The 22,293-nt window shown below is 44.5% G+C and overlaps 1 protein-coding gene across 10 annotated transcripts in view; it reads left to right on the top strand.

Moving 5' to 3' along the window:
* The window catches only part of LOC120651729 (disease resistance protein RGA5-like), a 44,854-nt gene that overhangs the window by 6,591 nt on the left and 15,970 nt on the right, over nt 1-22,293 (top strand). For 8 of the 10 annotated variants that reach the window (XR_005666291.1, XR_005666292.1, XM_039929334.1 and 5 more), the window contains 5 exons: nt 1,635-1,854; nt 1,965-2,088; nt 20,452-20,640; nt 20,868-21,245; nt 21,344-22,257. Coding sequence is in view for 8 of the 10 variants with exons in the window: in XM_039929334.1 (XP_039785268.1) it covers nt 1,635-1,854; nt 1,965-2,088; nt 20,452-20,640; nt 20,868-21,245; nt 21,344-22,257 (1,825 nt within the window). In the remaining 2 variants the exon portion in view is untranslated. The remainder of the gene's footprint in view (nt 1-1,634; nt 1,855-1,964; nt 2,089-20,451; nt 20,641-20,867; nt 21,246-21,343; nt 22,258-22,293) is intronic. The other 2 variants (XM_039929335.1, XM_039929337.1) reach the window with 2 other exon arrangements.

Genomic DNA, 22,293 nt, shown 5'->3' with positions numbered 1-22,293 from the left:
CACTTGATGGTGCTCCCATCATGACGTCGCAGATTTTAGTGTTTGGTTGGTGTTTTCGAGTACTTCACCTTCATCATGCAGCAATGTTCAAAAAAGCGCTAGTCGGTATCTAGGCGGTGACCCACTGCCTAGAGCCTAAGCGGGATTAGGCGTTTCAAGGTGATTTGCTAGGCGGTGCCATATGCACACGTATACCTTGTCATATACATCATATACCTCTAAAAGAAAAGAAAAATAGAGGCCCACTAAGCCTTGAGTTGAAAAATAGGCCCATCAAAGCGGCTCAACAGCCCAACAACCACCTTATCTCCTCCCTCCTCTCCTCTGTTCCCCTTCCCGACGCCCCTGCCGGCTGCCTCTCCTCTCCTTCCCGACGCCGCCGCCCCTGCCTCGCTTCCGCCCTTCCTCCTCCTCCTCCTCCGTGCCTGCCCCTGCCTCCGCCGCCGCCGCCGCCGTCGCCGCCGCCGCCCGTCCCCTGCTTTCTCCTCCACCGCCGGTGCTCGTCCCTGCTTCCTCCTCCGCCGCCACCGCCGGCGGCGCTCTCTGCTCTGCCTCCTCCCTCGCCGGCGTCGCCTAGGGGTCCGCCTACCCCCATAGGCCAGGCGGGAACCCCTCGCCTAGAGCCTAGTCGCGCCTAGGCGCCTGCCTACTTCCGCCTTTTTGAACATTGTCATGCAGGCATCTCCTACATCGTCCAGTAGGTTTGCCTCCACATGCACGTGCAGCTCTAAAACACATCCTACAGAATATTCGTGGCACTCTTCATTTTGGGCTACTTCTCCGACATTTAGTATAGTCCGATCGGGTTGTCTACTCTGACATTGAATGGGACGATTGTCGTAACACACACAAGTTCACCTTGGGCTATGCCATGTTCATCAAGTATAGCCTCGTCTCCTGCTCCTCCAAATGCCAGAACACTGCCTCTAGGTCTAGTGTTGAAACAGAGTACCACGGTGTGGCTAATGTCGTGGCCAAGGGTTCCTAGCCCTGGCAAATTCTGTGTGAGCTCTACTCCTCCCCCCCAGGCTACCTGGGTCTATTGCGATAACTCAGTGCCATCTACCTGACCAAAACCCGGTTCATCCCCAACGCATGAAACACATTGAGATCGACGTCCACTTTGTTCGGCGTGTGTTTCCATTGGTGTTGTTCGCATTCTACATGTGCCGACATCATCTCAATATGCAGACATTTTCACTAAGGGTCTGCCTTTGGTAGTCTCTTAGGAGTTCAGGTCCAGTCTGAACATCTGTGCCGACACTCTGTCTACGAGGGTCGGTGGGGGGTAGTACAACCACATATGTGCACATGGGAGATGGGCCCATATTATAATAGGCAAGGAGATCTAACTATGGTCATACTTTAGTAAACTGACCTGAGGTACTCTTTGCCTATGTATGTGCTCTTGCCTATCGGCCTTCTAATCAATCTATTGATTCCTGTGCAAATACTCTCTGCTTTCAATATTCTCTATTACTAGTAATTTTCATGTCAGGGTGTGCAGTTTATTAGAGCATACAAAGCACTTCCATTATAATGTGTATACCACTCCTTACAAAGAAATTTAGCATTTTAGTTTGAAGCGTTCTTCATACCTTAGTTTTTCCCCTTTTAATTAATTTCTTGTGCAGATGAATTAAGAGGGCTTGAATGGAGTAAACGCTACGAAATAATCAAGGGAATTTGTAATGGTTTGCACCACCTGCATGAGGAAAAAAATATTATCCATATGGACCTAACTCCTGGCAACATTATGCTAGATAATGAAATGGTGCCAAAGATCACGGATTTTGGTCTATCGAGACTCGACAATAACACACACACTATTAGTGGTCCTCGTTATTTGACGCGGTAAGCCATCGGCTTTCTAGAGAAACTGTTGTCTTCACTGGCATGTAGTACACACTAATCTGATTATGCCATAATGAACATATACACAAATGTGCCGTATTTTTTTTCAGAGGATATTGTGCTCCGGAATATGAAAATGGTGGTAAACCTTCAAAGATGGCTGACGTATATAGTCTGGGCGTTATAATCACTGAACTGATAACAGGACGTAAGGTCGATCCCAATAAAAACAAAGTAAGTACGTTTGTCTCCCAGCACAGATGTGGTTCCGATTTTGCCTTTCATTTCTGTTGCTAAAATATACGTCCTCCTGTTCGTAACTGTTTTCATTCTATCTTTGTTTTAAATAAATTTTTCTATCTTTTTTTTGTGAGCAAAGAGAGAACTTTATTAGCTAGCCATTGGCGCGATACAATCGGCATTAAGGTAGGACCATGCTCATATAGGCGCTTGTCCGGACCAAGCCACAGTGTGTAGAACGCTAGTTAGTAATGCTAAAGCATTTGCAACTTGATTGCCTTCTCTCTTCACTTGAGAACGTTTCCATTCGCTTAAACAGCCTCGTCAAGCCTCTTACCTCACCCATGATCTGGCCAATCTCTGACCTGTCAAGTAGTTGGCATCAGAGGGAAGAGATGGTTCTTGCACAGTCCGACTCCAGGATCACCTGAGATAGCCCCCACTGGTGTGCCCAACGGAGGCCCTCAGTACACGCAAGAGCTTCCGCCTCGACAGCGCTGCCACATGTTTGAAAAAACTTCCTCGCCATAAACGTCACATTTCCATTCGCATCTCTGGCAACAGCGCCCACTCCGGCTTCGCCAGACTGCTCCAAATAAGAACCATCAACATTTACCTTGGTCCACCCTTCCTGTGGGGGCTCCCAACTGCGTGCCGGGCGACTGGAGTGGTGTAAGTGCACGCCGACTGGATTTCCTTCCCTCTGAATTTCTTGTTTCCCTTTGCTGTCTAGTGGTAGAACAGAACCTGACGACTCCAGGCTCTCACGATAGCTAAGCAGGAAGTCGACTGACGCAGGCACAGGAATGTTTCCAGCCTCATGTGTTTTAGATTGTGGACATGCCAAAAAATTTTTATCTTTGACCATCAAATGTTTTAGATTCACCATGATAAATACTTTGATAGCATATGTGTATATGATATACATGTTGTTCGACTAGATGAATTTTTGGGAATAATTAATGGTAAAAGATAAAAATAAATATTTGACTTACTGTACAGCAAAAATAGAATGGATAGAATTTGAATCAGGGGAGTATAGATTCACATATTGCCCGATAACTTAAATACTAATATATTGGATAGTTTTAAAAGATGACAAAACCTACCCTCAGACAAAGCTCCGGGCCCAGATGGTTTCACTGGAAAGTTTTACAAGGCTTGTTGGGCAGTGATCAAGGTTGATATTATGGGAGCTTTGCATGCTATTTGGAGAAAGGATTTCAGAAATCTCTGGAAGCTTAACTCAGCATATATCACTTTAATTCCGAAGAAGGCTGAGGCGGATCAAGTGAAGGATTTTAGACCCATTAGTCTAGTCCACAGCTTTGCAAAATTAGTAACTAAATTGCTTGCAAATAGATTGGCTGGTCGCCTAGATGAAATGGTCTCCCCCAACCAAAGTGCTTTTATCAAACATCGGTTTATACAGGATAATTACATGATGGTTCAGCACACTGTGAGATTCCTCCATTCCCAAAAGCAGCCCAGAATCCTGCTCAAATTAGATATTACAAAAGCTTTCGATTCGATTTCTTGGCCTTTCCTCCTGCAGGTTCTGGAAAAATTGGGTTTTGGGTTAAGGTGGCGAGATCTTATTTGTGGTCTTCTGGCATCTTCGTCAACTCAGGTTCTCCTTAATTGTAATCCTGGAGATGTCATCCAGCATAGAAGAGGCCTTCGCCAAGGGGACCCTCTCTCCCCGATGCTCTTCATTCTTGTCATTGATGTCCTAAATTGGATGGTTACAAGGGCGTCCGAGGAGGGGCTGTTACAACCCCTCTCTAGAAGACCCATTCAGCGTAGGATTTCCCTATACGCAGATGATGTGGCCCTCTTTCTCAGACCTGCTGCTGAGGACATCTCTTTGACTCTTAGTTTACTCCAATTGTTTGGAGATGCGTCGGGGCTGAGGACTAATGATCAGAAAAGTAGTGTGATGCCCATCCAGTGCTCTGATGATGACTTGGCTGTGATTCAGAATTTACTGCCTTGTGAAATCATGAATTTCCCTTGCAAATATTTGGGTCTTCCCCTATCTCCCAGGAAACTTACAAGGGATCAATTTCAGCCCATAATTGATAGGATTGCGGATCAATTACCTGGATGGAAGGCTGATCTAATGGCACGGGCTGGCAGGGTAGTGCAAGTGCAGCACGTCCTAACAGCCATGCTGATCTATCTAGCCATGGCTATTGACTTACCCCCTTGGGCAATTAAGGCCATCGACAAAATTAGAAGAGGTTTCGTTTGGAGAGGACGGAAGGATGCAAAAGGTGGGCATTGTCTCATTGCTTGGCCTAAAGTTTGCCGGCCTTTAAGAGTAAGATGGTCTTGGCTGAAGAAATCCGAGCCTAATAAGCCTTGGGCCGGCTTGCCTCTTCAAGCAAGCAAGGAGGTTGAATCTCTCCTGTCCTTGGCCACTTTTACTGAAATTGGAGATGGTACTAACACCCTCTTTTGGAAGGATAATTGGCTGAATGGTGAAAGTATCCAGAACCGTGCACCCAACCTGTTTGCGCTTGTTTCAACAAGAAGGGCTAATAGGCGCACTGTTTCATCTGCTCTTGATGACTACAAATGGCTGGAAGATATTCAGGGTGACATCTCTGTGCAGGCTGTTATGGAATATCTGGATCTTTGGAATGTTTTGGAAGATATTGTGCTTCAGGAGGGGATCCCCGACAAGCATCTCTGGAGACTTTCTGGTTCAGGGAGATATACAGCTAAATCCGCCTATGATGCTCTGTTCAAGGGAGCCATCAGATTTGCTTCGTATGAACGCATCTGGAAATCTTGGGCGCCCCCTAAATGTCACTTCTTCATGTGGCTGGTTGCTCACAATCGTTGCTGGACAGCGGATAGACTGGCCCGTCGTGGCCTTCCTCATCCTGATAAGTGTTTCCTTTGCGATCAAGAGGAAGAGAATATCCAACACCTCCTCATAGGATGTGTGTTTTCAAGACAGTTTTGGTTTGCCATCCTTCATAGCTTTGGGCTCGCAGCGCTTGGCCCACAGCCAACAGACTCCTTTTTTGACGCCTGGTGGGACAAGGTGATTATGACAGTTAGCAGTGATGTGCGAAAGGGTTTAAACTCTCTCATCATCCTAGGCGCCTGGTCCATCTGGAAGCATCGAAATGACTGTGTCTTCAATGGAGCCACACCAAGTTTACCTGCTGCCCTGTCTTCTTGATCCCAGCCCAGGCTGTTAGTTATTGGGTTTCTGGTCTTCTCTGGTCATGTCCTTTTCTCAGTCATAGGCGATTGTATTCGGTTTTTTGTTGTGAGGGGGTGCGTGTCTTGTGTGTGTGTGTGGGCGTGTTTTTGGGGTGTGTTTGAGTCTATGTAGGACTCCTTTTTTCTTCTATTAATGCAATGATACGCAGTTCTCCTGCGTGTTCGAGAAAAAAAAAAGATAGTCCACATACAGATAATCTCAAATAATCTGCTGCTCTTGCATCTTTGCTTGTTGTACGAGCATTGTTACAGTGACTGTTGCCTCTCCCTTTCTTGTCAATAGGACGGCAGTAGTTGGGAGTACGACTATGGCTCCACATCTGTTAATCTGTTAGATTAATAGAGGCAGCACTGCTTAAGGCGCTTGCATTGGTTAATGTATTTACATAACCAAATTATTTTATTTTCTGTAATTTTTTCTGCCTTTGTTACCGGATGCAGGTGCCTTAAACAGCCCACCTCCATTAGTGGATTAGCAACCAAGGTGATTGTCATAGAACCTCGCTCCACCTTCGTTAATTGATTTATAGAGGCGGACACCATAATGCCACTACCTCTATAACTAATTCCCAATAAACAAAGGCAATTAACTGTCTAATGAAGCCCGTGTTGGTTAATCAATTAATGGAGGTGGTCCCCTTAGAGCGCCCACCTCCCATTAGCAAAGTTGTTGGCTTAAGTGATCCACCTCCGTTAAACATTGACGGAGGTGGCCACTTATCCCTAGGGTGGGTAAGTTCACAAGCATTAACGGAGCTGGTACTCTAGTGTGCCCGCCTTCGTTAATCCTTGAGAACTCTCTCGCAGAATCTTTTATAGTGCAAGTATGTTTTTAAGTGGGGGGTGTGGTGATACACACCTGTGGGTATGTGTTTAAGTGGGGTGTGGTGATATACATCTGTGTGACAAAACATGCCAACAAGTGGTACTAGAACCGCGGATGGGCGATCATCAACGATGCCAGGAGTAGGAGGAGAGCGCTCTTTGTCCCTGGACTAGCGAAGGCTAGACGTCTATATCATCTGATTGATGCTAGCTCATGGTGCATAGGATGGTGAGGGCGGTTGGAGGCGACCAGTCTCCCATGCTCACTAAACCAACTACGATGACTAGGCGATGTTCACAAAGGTGACACTCTTAACTTGGGGTCTATGACGCTTGGTAGAAACTAGCACCACGGTTGAAGTCCAACATCGCTCAATGATGGAAGCCATCTTCTGAGTATTGCGATCCTAGTATGTCAAGAGCCTCGACAACATGGACAAGGCAAAGCTTCCTAGGACATATTATCTGATAACTTAAATACTAATACTTTTTTGATAAATGAAAGGATTTTTGATGTTCACAAAGGTGATGCTCAAGCTTGGGGTCTATGACGCTCCGTGGAAACTGGCACCACGGTTGAAGTCTAGATCGCTCCATAATGGAGGCCATCTTTTGAGTGTTGCTATCATAGTACATCAAGAGCCTCGACAACATGGACAAGGCAAAGATTCCTAGGACATATTATCTGATAACTTAATTACTAATACTTTTCTAATAAAGGAATTCTTCTCCTCTTCCTCCTTTTGCTTCCTCTTCCTCCTCTTCCACTTCCTCTTGTTCATCACCTTCCTCTTCATGATACATGTTAGCGTGAGCTATATTAGGCAGGGATCTTGCTATGTTAGGCAAGACCCTTGGATTTAGGGTGGTGTGGCTGCATAGGCTTGTTGCCTTGTGCGCCTCCCCTGGTTTGGTTGGTTATAATAGGCAAGGATCCTCCCAGATAGGGTTGTTTCCTACTCCAGGGAACATCCTTGCCTATATGTACTCGAGCCTTTGCTCCCATTAATCATTCACCATTTCCCCAATTCACTGTCTTTCATGGTATCAAGAGTCCGGGTTCCACCTCGGATTTCTTCGCTTCCGCTCACCTAGCGCGCCGGCCCCTCGCCGTCCAGCGCCCCGCGCGCCGGCCTCCCTGCCGCGCTGCGCCATGCCTGACACCACGCCATCGTCGCCCAAGGGCGCCGCCGCCACCGCTGCGGATACACGCAAGTCCACCTCGGGCTATGCTGTGTTCCTCGGTGATAACCTCATCTCCTGGTCCTCCAAGCGTCAGAACACCGTCTCGAGGTCTAGTGCTGAAGCTAAGTATCGCGCTGTGGCTAATGGAGTTGCAGAAGCTACATGGCTGCGCCAGCTCCTCTTGGAGCTCCACGCCCCTCTTCGCTGCGCTACACTGGTGTACTGTGACAACATCAGTGCTGTCTACATAACCTCCAACCCCGTTCAGCATCAACGCACCAAGCACATCGAGATTGATCTACACTTCATCAAAGAACGGGTTGCTATTGGTGATCTTCGTGTCATGCATGTGCCGACGACATCACAGTATGCAGACATTTTCACCAAGGGCCTCCCATCCTCAGTCTTTACTGAATTCAGGACCAGTCTGAACGTGCGTAGTGGCTGACGATCCGACTGGTGGGGGGTGTTAGCGTGAGCTATATTAGGCAGGGATCTTGCTATGTTAGGCAAGATCCTTGGGTTTAGGGTGGTGCGGCTGCATAGGCTTGTTGCCTTGTGCGCCTCCCCCTGGTTTGGTTAGTTGGTTATAATAGGCAAGGATTCTCCCTGATAGGATTGTTTCCTACTCTAGTGAACATCCTTGCCTATATGTACTCGAGCCTTTGCTCCCATTAATCATTCATCATTTCCCCAATTCACTATCTTTCAATACATAACAACAGATAAATCATTTTGCTTAGCAAGCTTGTATGCATCCAAGTTCACCTCAACGGGCAACACGACCTCTTGAACATAGACCAACTCAAAAGGAGTAACCTTTGTAGCACCAGGCTTTGATATGCGATGTGCGCATAGAGCTTTAGACAAAACCTCATGCCATCTCCTTGGCTTATTCTCAGCTTTCTTTTTAATAAGCTTGATCAAAGTCTTGTTACTAGATTCATCTTGGACATTAGCTTGAGCATAGTATGGAGATGAATTGTGCAACTTGATGTTATATAATTCGGCAGAATCCCTCGCCTCCTTAGACACAAAGGATGTCCCTTGATCTGTAGTTAATGTTTGAGGGATGCTAAATCTATCAATAATATGGTCAGCTATGAACGCAATTACCACCTTATGTGTCATATTCTTCAAAGGAACTACATTGGTCCACTTAGTGAAGTAAACCATAGCAACCAAAACAAAAATGGCTCCCCTTTGAAGATGGAGGATAAATTTGGCCAATGAAGTCTAGCTCCCAACCACGAAAAGGCCACGGCTTGATAATCGGATGAAGCATAGCAACTTTATCAACTTTTGCATTGGGATCATGTGAATACTTCAATATGGGACCTCCAATCAGTCAAATCAGCACCAACGTCACTGGTGATCAAATTGGGCCAATTTGGCAAAATTGATGGGTTGCCCCTTGGGGGGTTGGCAGAGCTGGTTCTTCCATCCCTGCACCTAGCTTTAATGGGCAGCAGATGCTCAACTAGATCTCAGCTTGATCTAGGCATCTCAGTATAATTCGATGCAAAATAATAAACATATATTCCTTGATATGTGCGATTAATTCAGATTTATAATTGGCTTTCAAGTTTTGATTCACAAACGTCGGCCTAGGCACAAAGCCATCCCCAATGTCAACTTGCTCCAAAGGGTCAACCAATGTAAAACCTTGGCCCAACTTATCAAGCTCATCAAAATCATCAATAGTCTCACAAGCATCTGTCTTAAAGTCCGATACTGCTCAACACCATTCAATGTTTGCATCCATTAAATCCACTACAAAATGATGTTAAGTCGATTATCAATCGGCTTAAGAGACATAGGTACAAAGACTTCCTTAGTAACACTAATAAACTAAAAATTAGAAAGGTCTCTACCTGATAAGCAAGCAATACCATCATGTCCCCTGAGTGGAGGAGCATCGGCCATAGCAACATAGGCCAATGAATCTGAATGCACAATGTCAACGTCATCGTCTACCATTGGATAATAGATTGATGCAAGCTAGACAGAATTCACTAATTGGCTTGACTCCAATCATGCCCAAGTATCAAATTATAGCCTTGCACATCGGCGACGAAGAAGGCAATAGCTAAAGTCTTGCTCCCAATAGTGAGATCCATGGATGTGTTCCCCATGGCATGAATAGGAGGACCTCCTCCAATGCCACTAATTGTCATCTTTGTCTTGATCAACTCCCATCTGAGCCAACCAAGCGTCTGGTAGAACGAATACGACATTAGATTCACAATTGCCCCACTATCCACCAACATGTTGTGGACCGGTGTGCCGTTTATGTGGCCTTTCAAATGAGATTCTTGAGGTTATTGACGAAGTCTTCAGTTTTATGAAATACAACATTTTGAGCAGCAAAATTGAACTTCATCCCCATCAAATTATCTCCCATGACGTAGTAATCGGTGGACAAATAGGCCACATTCACCTTGGCCCTATCCGGAGAAGGTTCATAGTCCACCATCTCTTCATCAAGGGCCTCCTCAACGCTTGCATCATTATCAGCATGAACGGTGGAGGCCGAGGGAAGTCGGCTTAGCTGACTGGAAGCAGTCAGCAGCCCTACCTTTGTTTCCCTGGGTTAAAGTTGGGTGGCTTACATTGAACATGCCCTCCCTCATCTTTTCAAGCCTATCCTTATTTTGCTTATTGTGTTGGGCTTGCTGTAATTTGCACCGTTGAGTTATATTTAGCCTATGAGGACACTTCTTGGGCTAGTTGTACTTGGAGTTTGACTCAACGCGCTTCTCCTTGACTTCTTCACCAACAACCTTGGGAGTTTCTTCATGAGTTATTGCTGGAACCGAACCCAATGACAATCTCCTCAGAATTACTAACGATAGGTGCATCCATAGAGCCGATTGTGATTGTTGGAGGATTGGACTTAGGTGTAGGATCAGCAGGGACTTCTTTAATCTTCTTAGGCACTTATGTGCTGCACCGTTGCCTTTCCTACCTCTTGTGGAGACAAGGTCTTATACGTGATCAACCGACCTTGATTGGCGTTGCTAGAGCTTGATTGTGCATTGCCCAATCGGTTAATCACAGATGGCCATGAATCATGACCAGCAGCCTCTCCCCAGCTCAGTTGATGCTGCACGGGTGCCACCAAAGTATACGACACCCAAACTCCATAGGGTCCCCATTGTGATGTAACGGGAGGTGGAAGTGGAGGACCCCAATGAGACACACGAGGAGCAACTCTTTGCACTAGAGCTAACACCTGAGCCACCACCAATTGCTTCAACTTATCATATTCACAGTTAGGTGGAGTAGACTCTCTTTTTTAATGGCTGATTCTTGGAATCGGTCCTTTGTTGCCTATACTTGGACATGAGCCGGTCAATAGTACATTGGTTCTTCACAATCTTGCCCTTCTTCTCTTCATTCTTCTTCCATGAGCCAATCTCCCGCCTATGCGGGACAAAAGTGCGAAGAACGCGAACTTCGAATGAAACATCGTTGCCGGAGGTAGGGGGTTGGCTAAGCTGCCCTAGGGGGGTCGGCTTAGCTAACCTTGCCCTCATCAGAAGGGGGAGTCGTCTAAGCTGACCAGCTGACTGCTCTGCTGCAGGTAGTGCCAAGTCGGCTTGGCCGACTCTAGGAGTCGGCCTAGCTGGCCTGTGGTGCCGCAACCGTTTTGAACCATCGTTGCTTGTTTAGATGCTTGTTTGAGCCAGCGGTGATCTTGATCAAACTCTTGCCATTGTCTCCCTTCTCAAGCACCACCTTGAGTCTTGAATCTTTCTCTACATTCGGTGCAACACGTGGTTCACTGATAATCACGTTCTTGCCTTTAGCTTTATCGGCTTGCTCGGGGACGAGTGGGCTGCCCATCTTCAATCATGTGCATTAGGAAGGAAACTTTATCAGCCTGCATCTCAGTAAGACTCAAACATCGTTCATTGAGGACCGATTGGACCTATCGACAGAAAATATTGTAATCATTAGTGGCATGAGAAAAAGAGTTAATGACATTTGAAATAAGCTTTCCCCTTTAACTTCTCAGCTGATGGCAATGTATAATTAATTCTCAAATAACCGAATTTAACTCATCAAATATTTATCACATTTACAGAAACCAAAAGTAAATTTCATTTCCTCACCCTAATTCTTCTGAATCGGCTTGAGACAAGGGCAAGTAACTAATTTATTTTGTGCTGGCCAAATAAATTCAGTAGCATAGCATTCTCTACTTTCATCATCTGAACCATAGAAATAGCTCTCTATGACATAACTGTTCGAACGATTTGACCTATAAGCATCACGAGACTCTATGTAGCGTGATTCTACAACAACGGCCTTTTGTAACAGTTGATTCACATTTAAAACTCATAATGCTCAAGTGTCTCTCTAATGCTAGGCAACAAACCAGAAAAACATAAATCACCCAAATCTTTTTCAGAGATACTCAAATGAAAACATTGGTTATTTATATCTTTAAAGCGTTTAAAGAAATCAACAACAGACTACGCCCTTCACGAACTGATGTAAGATGGTGACAATCTGGTTTCTTGGGCCCATTATAAAAGTGAGCATGAAACTTTTCTTCTAAATCAGCCCAAGAACCAATAGAACAAGACGACAATGAAGTAAACCATGCAAAAGTTGTACTGGTAAATGAGAAAGGAAAACAACGCTGAAAGGAATCGGATGCTCGTAGCCTAAGAGGGGGAGGGGGTGAATTAGGCAAACTAAAACCTTAACCTCAAGCTCCAACCAATTTGCACATAAATTAAACTAAAATATACTATCTAGATGTGCAACTATGATTTAACTATTGTGAAACCCTCATCCCAAAAGAGTTATGCAACCTATAGTCAATCCTATCAAGATACTACTCTATGAAAGTAAAGGCACACAAGTTGCAATAAGTAAATGCGGAAGCTTAATGAGAGGGATGAGAGGAAGCAAACTCTTTGACACGAGGATTTATTCTGTGGTTCGGTTAGCCACAAAGGCACACCTACATCCACGTTGTTGAAGCACCCACAAAGAGTATTGCTTATCGGCAATCAAGTCTCTTCCGGGGACACCGAGTCACCACGGTCACCTTGATTTCGATTTCCACTAAGGAGCTTCTCCACAAAGGATGGAGGTCTCCATGTCCCCCCGCACAAAGATGTCGACGCCGCTCCACACCAAGCCGGAGGGTCATTGACGTGCCGGCGAGCCACCTAGACTCCAAGGATGGCCAGCGCACCGAGATATACTTTGGTTCACACAAGAACCACAGCACAAGGCTCTATACCTTGCCTCGCACTCATTTAAGAGCTAACCTAGCACTAACTCTCTCAATTATGTGCTAAGGACTAAGGATTTGATCTTTTGAGCTCTTGGATGGCTTGGAGGTGTTCTTGGGTGTGGATGTGATGTCTTGGAACTCCAGCAAACTTCAAATGACCGGGGGAACCCATATTTATAGCCCTCCAAGTTGAACTAGCCGTTTAGAGCCGTTACCCCTTTTTCTGCGTAGGCGTCAGAACATCCGACGGTAGGGCGTCGGTTCATCCGGTCACTCTGTGCCCATCTGTAGCCGTTGGGTTTCTGAAAGCTGACGTAGCAGGCACCGGATAGTCCGACGCATTACACCGACGGGGCGTCGGATCATCCGGTCCTGAAGGATTTTCTACTTCTGCACGTGAACTGCTGACGTCATTACTCCGACGTCTTAGTCTGACGGCTCGTTGGTTCATCCGGTCCTGAAGGATTCTTCAAATCCTGAGAAACATGCTCTCCGCAGAATACTCCGACGATTAGTCTGACGGTCTTCTTTTGCTGGCGTCGGATCATCCGGTCTCACTAGCAATTTTTCAACTGAGACCTAAGCCTGTCAGAATTAGACCGGTCCTATACGGCCGTTTAGTCCGACGGTGGGGTTGTCGGATCATCCGGTGCTGAAGGATTCTTCACTTGTCCTGGCACCAGTGCAGCTCATTGCACCGAAGACTTAGCGTTGGTTCATCCGACGCTCATCGGTTAGACCGACGGCTAAGCGTCGGTTCATCCGGTGCAACTGATTTCTGCATAACTCATCCAATTCATCCTTTCTTTGAGTTCTTTCTTCGTGTTTCGCTTTGCTCGGGCTTTTTACTTCATCCCTGGGACCTAGATAGATTCACATGACAAACTTGTTAGTCCCATTGATTGTGTTCTCGATCACCAAAATCACTCGAAATGATCTAAATGGGGCCATGTTCGTTATAATCTCCTTTTTTTGGTGATTGATGACAACACGATCAAAGCAAGCATAAATTTGCAAAAAATGACAAATTGAACCATTTGCACTTGTTTGGATGCTTACAACCATCCAATGTAGGCTTGGCCTCCCCATAAATCCATGATTTTCCCCTTTGCTTCTTCCCATATTTGCTACTTCTCACTCAAATGTTGATTCCACTTGGCATTTCTCCCCCTTTGGAAGACATTCTTCCCCTTTTTGGAAGATACTTGTTTTGATCCATATTTCTCCCCCTTTGGAATCAAGTCACCTAAAAAAGCCTTTCAAACACAATATAGCTCAAAGGAAAAAGTTAGTAGTCTAGGGAGTTAGTTTCATGAGTCATGATTCATGTGTATGATATCAATGAAGATATCAACTGAAAAATCACTAAGATGGATCACAAAATCATGAAATTTGCATAACATGAGCTAAGCTTTCCACAAGTGTGCGGACAAAAATGATAATGTGAACATCAAGTGCACGACTACATACTTGAACAAGAAAGTTTAGATCATATCATGCACGGAGGTAACTCTAAATAAACAAAGAATTGACAAAGATTCCAATTGAAAGAGTTAGAACCTTGCATACCTCCGGAGGTCCTAGGTGCCTTGAATGCACCAATTGAAAGTGACTTGTGCCAAAAAAATATCAATTGAATTTAGATACCGATTGAAAGTCTTTGAGATGAAGAACACTTGGTACACCAATGTGAGCAAATGTATGAGCACATAGCCTATGAACTTAGATATGGAAATTTAAGTTCGATAGAACATGGCCCAATATGCATGAAAGCATACTAATTTATCTAATCATTTTTATAGAGTTGTTAATTCACATTGAGCATGAACAACATTCTCTTATAGTGTTAACTCCGGAAAGAGACTACAAAGGATAAACTTGCAAACATGTTAATTTCTAAAATCACAAACCATAGGATAAACTTCTAAATGTATGCATTTAGTGTTTGAATCATCAATCAAATATATGCACATTATTTATGACAACAACGGGAAGTTTACCCTATAGATTGTGTTCATGGTACACAAATAAAACACATATCTCATGAAGTCCATGTACCCTGAAGAGTAATTTTGTATAGCTTTCTACACACTTATCAAACCATGGAGGTTGCTCATAGGTTAGATCATGACACAAGCAACCCACCATATGTAACACTAGGAGATGCAATGTATGCAAACAACCTAGCAAAAGCAATTGAGCTACATGATGTTTGAATTGAAATCTAGCTACCATTATCTTATGGGGGACTTGGGCACCAAATGTCCAAGTTGTGAGCTTAGCTTCTTTGGATTGAATCTTCTCATCATCTTGTAAGATAAGCCTCCAAATCCACCGAAGCCGATCCTTGGGCTTAAGTATCCTTCGGAACCCACACTATTTGAGGCCCTTCATGTTGGTGATGACTTCCTTATGCACCCAAATGGAGCGGTTCCAACTCCAATCCTTCTTTCCAACCTTGTGAGCAACCACCTTGGTTCTTCTTCTTGATTACATAAGTGGTGCTTTTGCTCTTGTTCTTCCGATTGAGCTTGGTGTAGATGAGAGAACTCTTGATAGTGATCTTCTTTTTGTTCTTCTCATCCGAAAGCTTCTCCTTTAGTTGAAAGCACTTGTTGGACTTGTGGCCTTCTTGATGGCACTTGAAGCATGTCACGGTGGATCCCTTCTCAAACTTCTTCAACATGTCTTCACGGTTATCTTGAGAAGTTTGGACAATGCTCTTGCCCTTATATCTTGCCAAGTCCTTCATGAGCCTTTTCAATTTTTGTTTGAGCTCATCATTCTCCTTAGCAATGAGGTCATTACATGATCCTACACATTCTCATAACATTTCTCATTACAAGGGTTAGAGCAAGATTCATCAATTAAATCAATGCAAGAAGTTGAAGCATTTACCTTAGAAATTGGAACTGCACATGGGATAGATTGCTTCATTCCCAAAGAGTCATTAGTTTCTTTTGTGATGCTATCAATTTTTAATTTGAGCTCTTCATGCTCCTTGCTAAACATTTGGAATTTGCACAACAAATTATCATAATTTGTAGCAAGGGTAGCATTAAGAGCATCACATTTTTTAGATTGTTTCTTAATTGCTCTTTGGTGCTCATGTACCAAGTCAAGAAGCTCTTCATAGGAAGGAGAGTCGGAGTCATCATCACTTACATCGTTTTTCATACCTTTGGCCATAAGGCAAATGTTGGATGATGAAGCCATGCCCGTGTTGATGCGGGTAGTGAATCTCTTGGTCGACTCATCGCTTGAGTTTGTGTTTGATTCTTCACCACCACTTATCCATTCGCCAAGAACGATGAGGGCTTCTTCCTTGGGCTTCTTCTCCATCTTCTTCTTGAATCTCCTCTCAACCTTCATAAGTTGGTGGTGAGGCTATCTTTGAGGAAGACCATGTATCCATCAAGTTGATTTTTTTCAAGCTTTTGTTCATGATTTTCGCTTGCTTGTAAAGCTTGGGGAGCATGACTCCTTCATCACTTGAGGAGCATTGTTTTTCATTTTTCTCTTTCTCTTCACTTGAGCTTCTTTTGGTTGCCATCTTCTTCAACATTTTGGCTTGCTTGCATGCAAGTGCACTATGTGTTGGTGAAGAAGGCGGCGCTCTTGGCTTGATGTTATTGCGAAGCTCATGGCCGGTCACCTTGTTGAGGACTTGATTTAGTGTCATTGTTGAGAGATTTTTCTCGTAGAGAATGGTTGTCACCAAATCATAGTCCGGCCTTCGGAGAGTGTGGAGCATCTTGCGAATGAGTTCCGTTTCTTCAATTTTCTTGACACCTAGAGAATTGATCTCATTCACAAGAACATTCAATCATGAGTACATTGATTCGGCATTTTCATGATCAAATTGCTTGAAGCTATTTAATCTATCAATGAGAACATGATATATTTCGTTTGCAACATCCTTTGTGCCATCATGATTCTCATTGATAGCTTTCCATAGCTCTTTAGCATTCTCACCAGCAAACACACGATTGAATATATTATCTTCAAGAGAACTCAAGATTACACATTTTGCAATAGCATCAAATTGTTTCTCTTGTTGACCATTGTTTTTCATGCTCCTCACTAGTCACTCCAAACATTTACGCCCTTTGATTGGAGATGGGATTACATTAAAATCTTTCATCATTGGAAGCTCGTGCCATCGAAACGTGGAGGAGGTCCTAAGAAATCCATCCCTTCCCGAACAAGCTAACTCACTATGCGGTGAAGCGTAATACCGATCCTATGAGCCGGTCACACAAATTACCAATAGAATTGACTTTTTTTGTGAGAGATGTGAGTTCCGGCTCTGATACCACTTGAAAGAAATCGGGTGCGCGTAGCCTAAGAGGGGGAGGGGTGAATTAGACAAACTAAAATCTTAATCTAAAGCTCCAACTAATTTGCACATAAATTAAACTGAAACATACATCTAGATGTGCAACTATGGTTTAACTATTGTGAAACTCTCATCTCAAAAGAGTTATGCAATCTATAGCCAATCCTATTAAGATACTACTCTATAAAAGTAAAGGCATAAAAGTTGCAATAAGTAAATGCGGAAGCTTAAAGAGAAGGATGAGAGGAAGCAAATTCTTTGACACGAGGATTTATCCTGTGGTTCGGTTAGCCACAAAGGCACACCTTCATCTACGTTGTTGAAGCACTCACAAAGAGTATTGCTTCTCGGCAATCAAGTCTCTTTCGGGGACACCGAGTCACCACGGTCACCTTGATCCCGATTTCCATTAAGGAGCTTCTCCACAAAGGATGGGGGTCTCCACGTCCTCCGCACAAAGATGTCGACGCCGCTCCACACCAAGCCGGATGGTCGTTGACGTGACGACGAGCCATTAAGACTCCAAGGATGGCCGGCGCACCGAGATATACTTTGGTTCACACAAGAACCACAGCACAAGGCTTTACACCTTGCCTTTCACTTACTTAAGAGCTAACCTGGCACTAACTCTCTCAATTATATGCTAAGGACTAAGGATTTGATCTCTTGAGCTCTTGGATGGCTTGGAGGTGTTCTTGGGTGTGGGTGTGATGTCTTGGAACTCCAGCAAACTTCAAATGACCAGGGGAACCCATATTTATAGCCCTCCAAGTTGAACTAGCTGTTTAGAGTCGTTACCCCTTTTTCTGCGTAGGCGTCCGGACATCCGACGGTAGGGTGTCGGTTCATCCGGTTACTCTGTGCCCATCTGTAGTCATTGGGTTTCTGACAGCTGACGTAGCAAGCACCGCATAGTCCGACGCATTACACCAACGGGGCGTCGGATTATCCAGTCCTGAAGGATTTTCTACTTCTGCACCTGAACTGCTATCGTCATTACTCTGACGCCTTAGTCCGATGGCTCGTTGGTTCATCCGGTCCTAAATGATTCTTCAAATCCTGAGAAACATGCTCTCTGCAGAATACTCCAACGATTAGTCCGACGGTCTTCTTTTGCTGGCGTCGGATCATCCGGTCTCACTAGCAATTTTTCAACTGAGACCTGAGCCTGTCAGAATTAGACCGGTCCTATACGGCCGTTTAGTCCGACGGTGGGGTCGTCGGATCATCCGGTGCTGAAGGATTCTTCACTTGTCCTAGCACCAGTGCTGCCCATTGCACCGAAGACTTAGCGTCGGTTCATCCGATGCTCATCGGTTAGACCGACGGCTAAGAGTCGGTTCATCCGGTGCAACTGATTTGTGCAGAACTCATCCAATTCATCCTTTCTTTGAGTTCTTTCTTCGTGTTTTGCTTTGCTTAGGCTTTTTACTTCATCCCTGTGATCTAGATAGATTCACTTGACAAACTTGTTAGTCCCATTGATTGCGTTGTCACTCGATCACTAAAATCACTCAAAATGGCCTAAAAGGGGCCATGTTCGTTACAAACGCACATTCATGAAATCCATGGTGCTAGCTTCACCCATTTGTGCAAGAATCATAGTAAGGTGCTCCATGGTAGACTTACTATCATCACCACTATATTTATAAAACACAGGCACCCGCCAACCATCATGTGCTCTCATAACATCAAAACTAGAAGGGTATGGCTTGTGATATTTGCTTCTAGTTGGTTTAATTTGCATACTCAAACTACTCTCTAGAGACCTAGTCAATTCATTTTTAAACTGATTCATTGCTTCATTAAAACCGATTGTTGTAGCATTAGGAGCAATATTAAAAGGAAAAACTTGACTGCATGACCTCGGTGTGTTTGGAGAACTGTACTGTTCCCCGAGGCTCTATTTGTTGCTGCTCCACGATCAGTTTGTGTGTTATGACCCGAATTTTGAGAAAAGTAACTCTTTGTGTAGATATACTAGCTGTACCGCCACCAGTTCTATCGGTTTCAGGTGCCGAAGGGCCCGATTGTATAACACTAGCCTGTGCATGGAAAGTGTGGTTCTCATAAAACTCCTTAGGCATGCCAAGTTGAGGTTGTATGACACCCGACGGATCAATATTGGTCGCACTACCTTCTAACTTTTCTAACTTATTCAAACGCCTAGCAAGAATATTATGACTACGCTGAGTAGAATTTGTAAGTGTATATTTTGTATCAAGTAACATTTTACCATAATCAGCATCAGTGGGATAAGGACCTACCTCTTCATATACCTTTTCATTAGCGTCTTAGATGATGGAGGGATCAACTCCCTAAAATTTGGTTGCTTGAATTGGGTGACCTTGTTGCGTCGATCCTATATTGGTACAACTTTGCAAGAATGCCTTCAAAACGACGCTGAACTTGGCCTCAACTTGTTTCTCAAGATCCTCCGGAAGCTCATCAATGGATTGGGACAATTGATATTGGATTGGTGGAGCTCACTCTTGTCCCCATCACCACCTTGGCTGCCCATGTCGCTAGTAGGTCGAAATTTTGCTTTTCTTCTTCCCAGCAGAGTCATCAAAAAGTGTGTTGACGTCGGAGGGAGTCCAGATCATACACAAGCAATGTCTAACACTCCCAAGAGGTTGCAATCAACGTACAAATAGCAAAAACACAGTGTAATCGGCAAGAACCGATCTAGAAACTGGTTTAGCCGATGTAGTACCCATTCTTGGCCAGATGAACTCCTGAACGCCCCTCGGGATGACCCGTCTAAGGCATGCATGTGGAGGGTACCCTAGGACCAGCAAGGCCGCCTAGAATGCCGACAAATCTCGCCGCCAGACGTGCCAAAAAGCAAGAGAGGTTGGAAAAGTAAGGTTAGGGGTATAGTAGATGTGTTTTTTTTTACGATTGATAGATGGGTAATCAGCCATGATCCTCTCATATATAGAGAGAGGGTGGTCTTATACCAGTAGGAAACAACTCCAAAACACGTCCCACAAGTTTCCCACGTCAAAACATACCTCAAAGCCAACTTGAGAAAAAACCGGTCTCGGAATCCAGGGGAAGTCGGCTTAGCTGACCTGGGGGTCGACTAAACCGACTTCGTCGTGGCCTAGGAGGCCTCTCACAGGGGGCTAAGACGACTTGCTTTGGCCCGCTGCAGCTCGCCATGTTCTTCACGTGTTTTATTGATGTTTTGGCCGCACCACTTGACCTCCAACATATATATGGCATATATAGGGCCTGTTTTGTTTATAGCCACGCATCGCCACCGCTACAGTACCCGCGCCACGCTACAGTTCCGCCACGGAACAGTCAACAGCAGCGGGAGCAGATGCTGTGGCGCTGAAATTGCCCGCCACAGCCTGTGGCTCGCCACACCCGTGGCGTGGCGTGGTTTGGCTATGATCCAAACAGCCCTATAATCTATTGATCATGTCCATGATCCTACTTTAGCCAATTTTGAGTGTCAAGAGGCATAAATAAATAAATAACATTTGCGAATTTTGCACAGGTGCTTCGGTGGTGGGGCTACAGGTGGAAAAAATCACAAAAGCATTCGCCAATACTATACTTGATGCAATTAACTCAATGTATGAAAATAGCAGCACTCTGTAGGATTAAAGAACCTACATATAGACCTTCCATATCGGATATAACCAGCATGCTCATGCGAACTGAAACAAATGTGGACGCTGCTCAGGTACGGTCTTCTATATATGGTCCCTAGCTATTATTTCTTATATAATAAGTAATTTTTTTTAGTAACCAATGTTTTGAGATTTTTGAGACAATTGGAAGATATGGATTATAAAGCTATTGTGAACCCTGGTGTAATATGTGTGCGCGTGCACACACTACCATATCTCATTCTCATAAAACAAGTGCAATATATTTTTGTGATGACGCATGTACTCTCTTTTGGCACAGATAAATGACGAGATGCTTGGAATAGAGCCGCTCACGCTGATGCTTCCATCCGAGCTTCAGAAGGAGACATATGAAGTTAAGCTAACTAACGAGACAAATGATTATTATGCCTTCATCATCGAAACACATTGCCAGCAGTACCATGCACGGCCAGACCAAGGCATTGTGTCACCACAATCCAATTGTAGTATACAGATAACAATCCAAGAACAGAGTACTACAAATGATGATTTTGTCGTGAAAAGCACAATAGTGGACAAGGATCTTAGAGCTGAACAGATCACTCAATACATGTCCAAGAAAGATCCAAATGAAGTCGATGAGGTGCCTTTGGTGGTTGTTATATGTAATCCTGAAACAGCTGAGGCGCTTTCAAAGGTGAGCTTCATTAATTAGACAATAATACAACTGGCACCATTTGCTGAAACGAGTTTATATACTTAATCTCACTAATACTTCATTATTCTGCATGCTAGGATCATCACCGTAATTTCCACCCGCCACAGAGCTTTTCAAGTTATCATCCTACAAACATGAGGTACCTAAGTAGACCAAGCGACCGAGCTATGGATCTCGCAACGGGGGCCATGGGCAGCCTGCTCCACAAGCTTGGCGAGCTCCTCAAGGGGTGCAATCTGGAGGACAGTGTGAAAAAAGACATCGAATCTTTCTCGGAGGAGCTTACGAATATGCAGGTAGTCCTCAGGAAGTTGCCAGACTTGCATCTGAATGACCAGGATTATTATCTGATCAAGCGTTGGGCCAACAATGTGAGAGAGATGTCATATGACATAGAGGATTTTGTTGATGGCTTTTTGGTGCACAGCGAGCCTACCTCTGATGCGGGCGGATTTAGAGTGCTCACTCATAGGGTGTTCAAGGCTCACCCTCAAATTAGTGACAAGATCAAAGATATCAAGAAACAAGTTCAGGATGAAATCCAAAAGCGTCAAGAGTATAATGTCGACAATGTTGTGGCTAATGCACCTGCTGAAATTACTGATACCATTGTTCCTTGCATGTCGTGGGTTCCATCATTCAAACATCAGAAAGACCTTGTTGGCATTGAAGAGCAAATAAATGAACTAATCAAGAGGTTTTCTGACGACGGGGATGGGGATGGGGATGGGGATGGGAATGTGCAACTCAAGATATTCTCCATCTATGGATCTGGCGGACTAGGCAAGACAACACTCGGGAGGGAAGTGTATGACAGGCTTAAAGGAGGCCAATTCCATCTGAAAGCTTTTATTTCTGTGGGTCAGAGTCGAGATAAAAAAGACCTAATTGGAGATATTATCAAGGAATTTATTGGCGATAATTTCAATGCAAAAAACTCGAACGAAGAGCAGCTCATCGCAAAACTCCAACGGCTACTTGAGAATAAGAGGTATGCACTCACCACCTATCCTTCCTCGCCAGCAAT

Source organism: Panicum virgatum, chromosome 9K (genome assembly GCF_016808335.1).
Source record: "Panicum virgatum strain AP13 chromosome 9K, P.virgatum_v5, whole genome shotgun sequence".
NCBI lineage: Eukaryota > Viridiplantae > Streptophyta > Magnoliopsida > Poales > Poaceae > Panicum > Panicum virgatum.
This window is presented reverse-complemented; position numbering and strand designations above follow the sequence as displayed.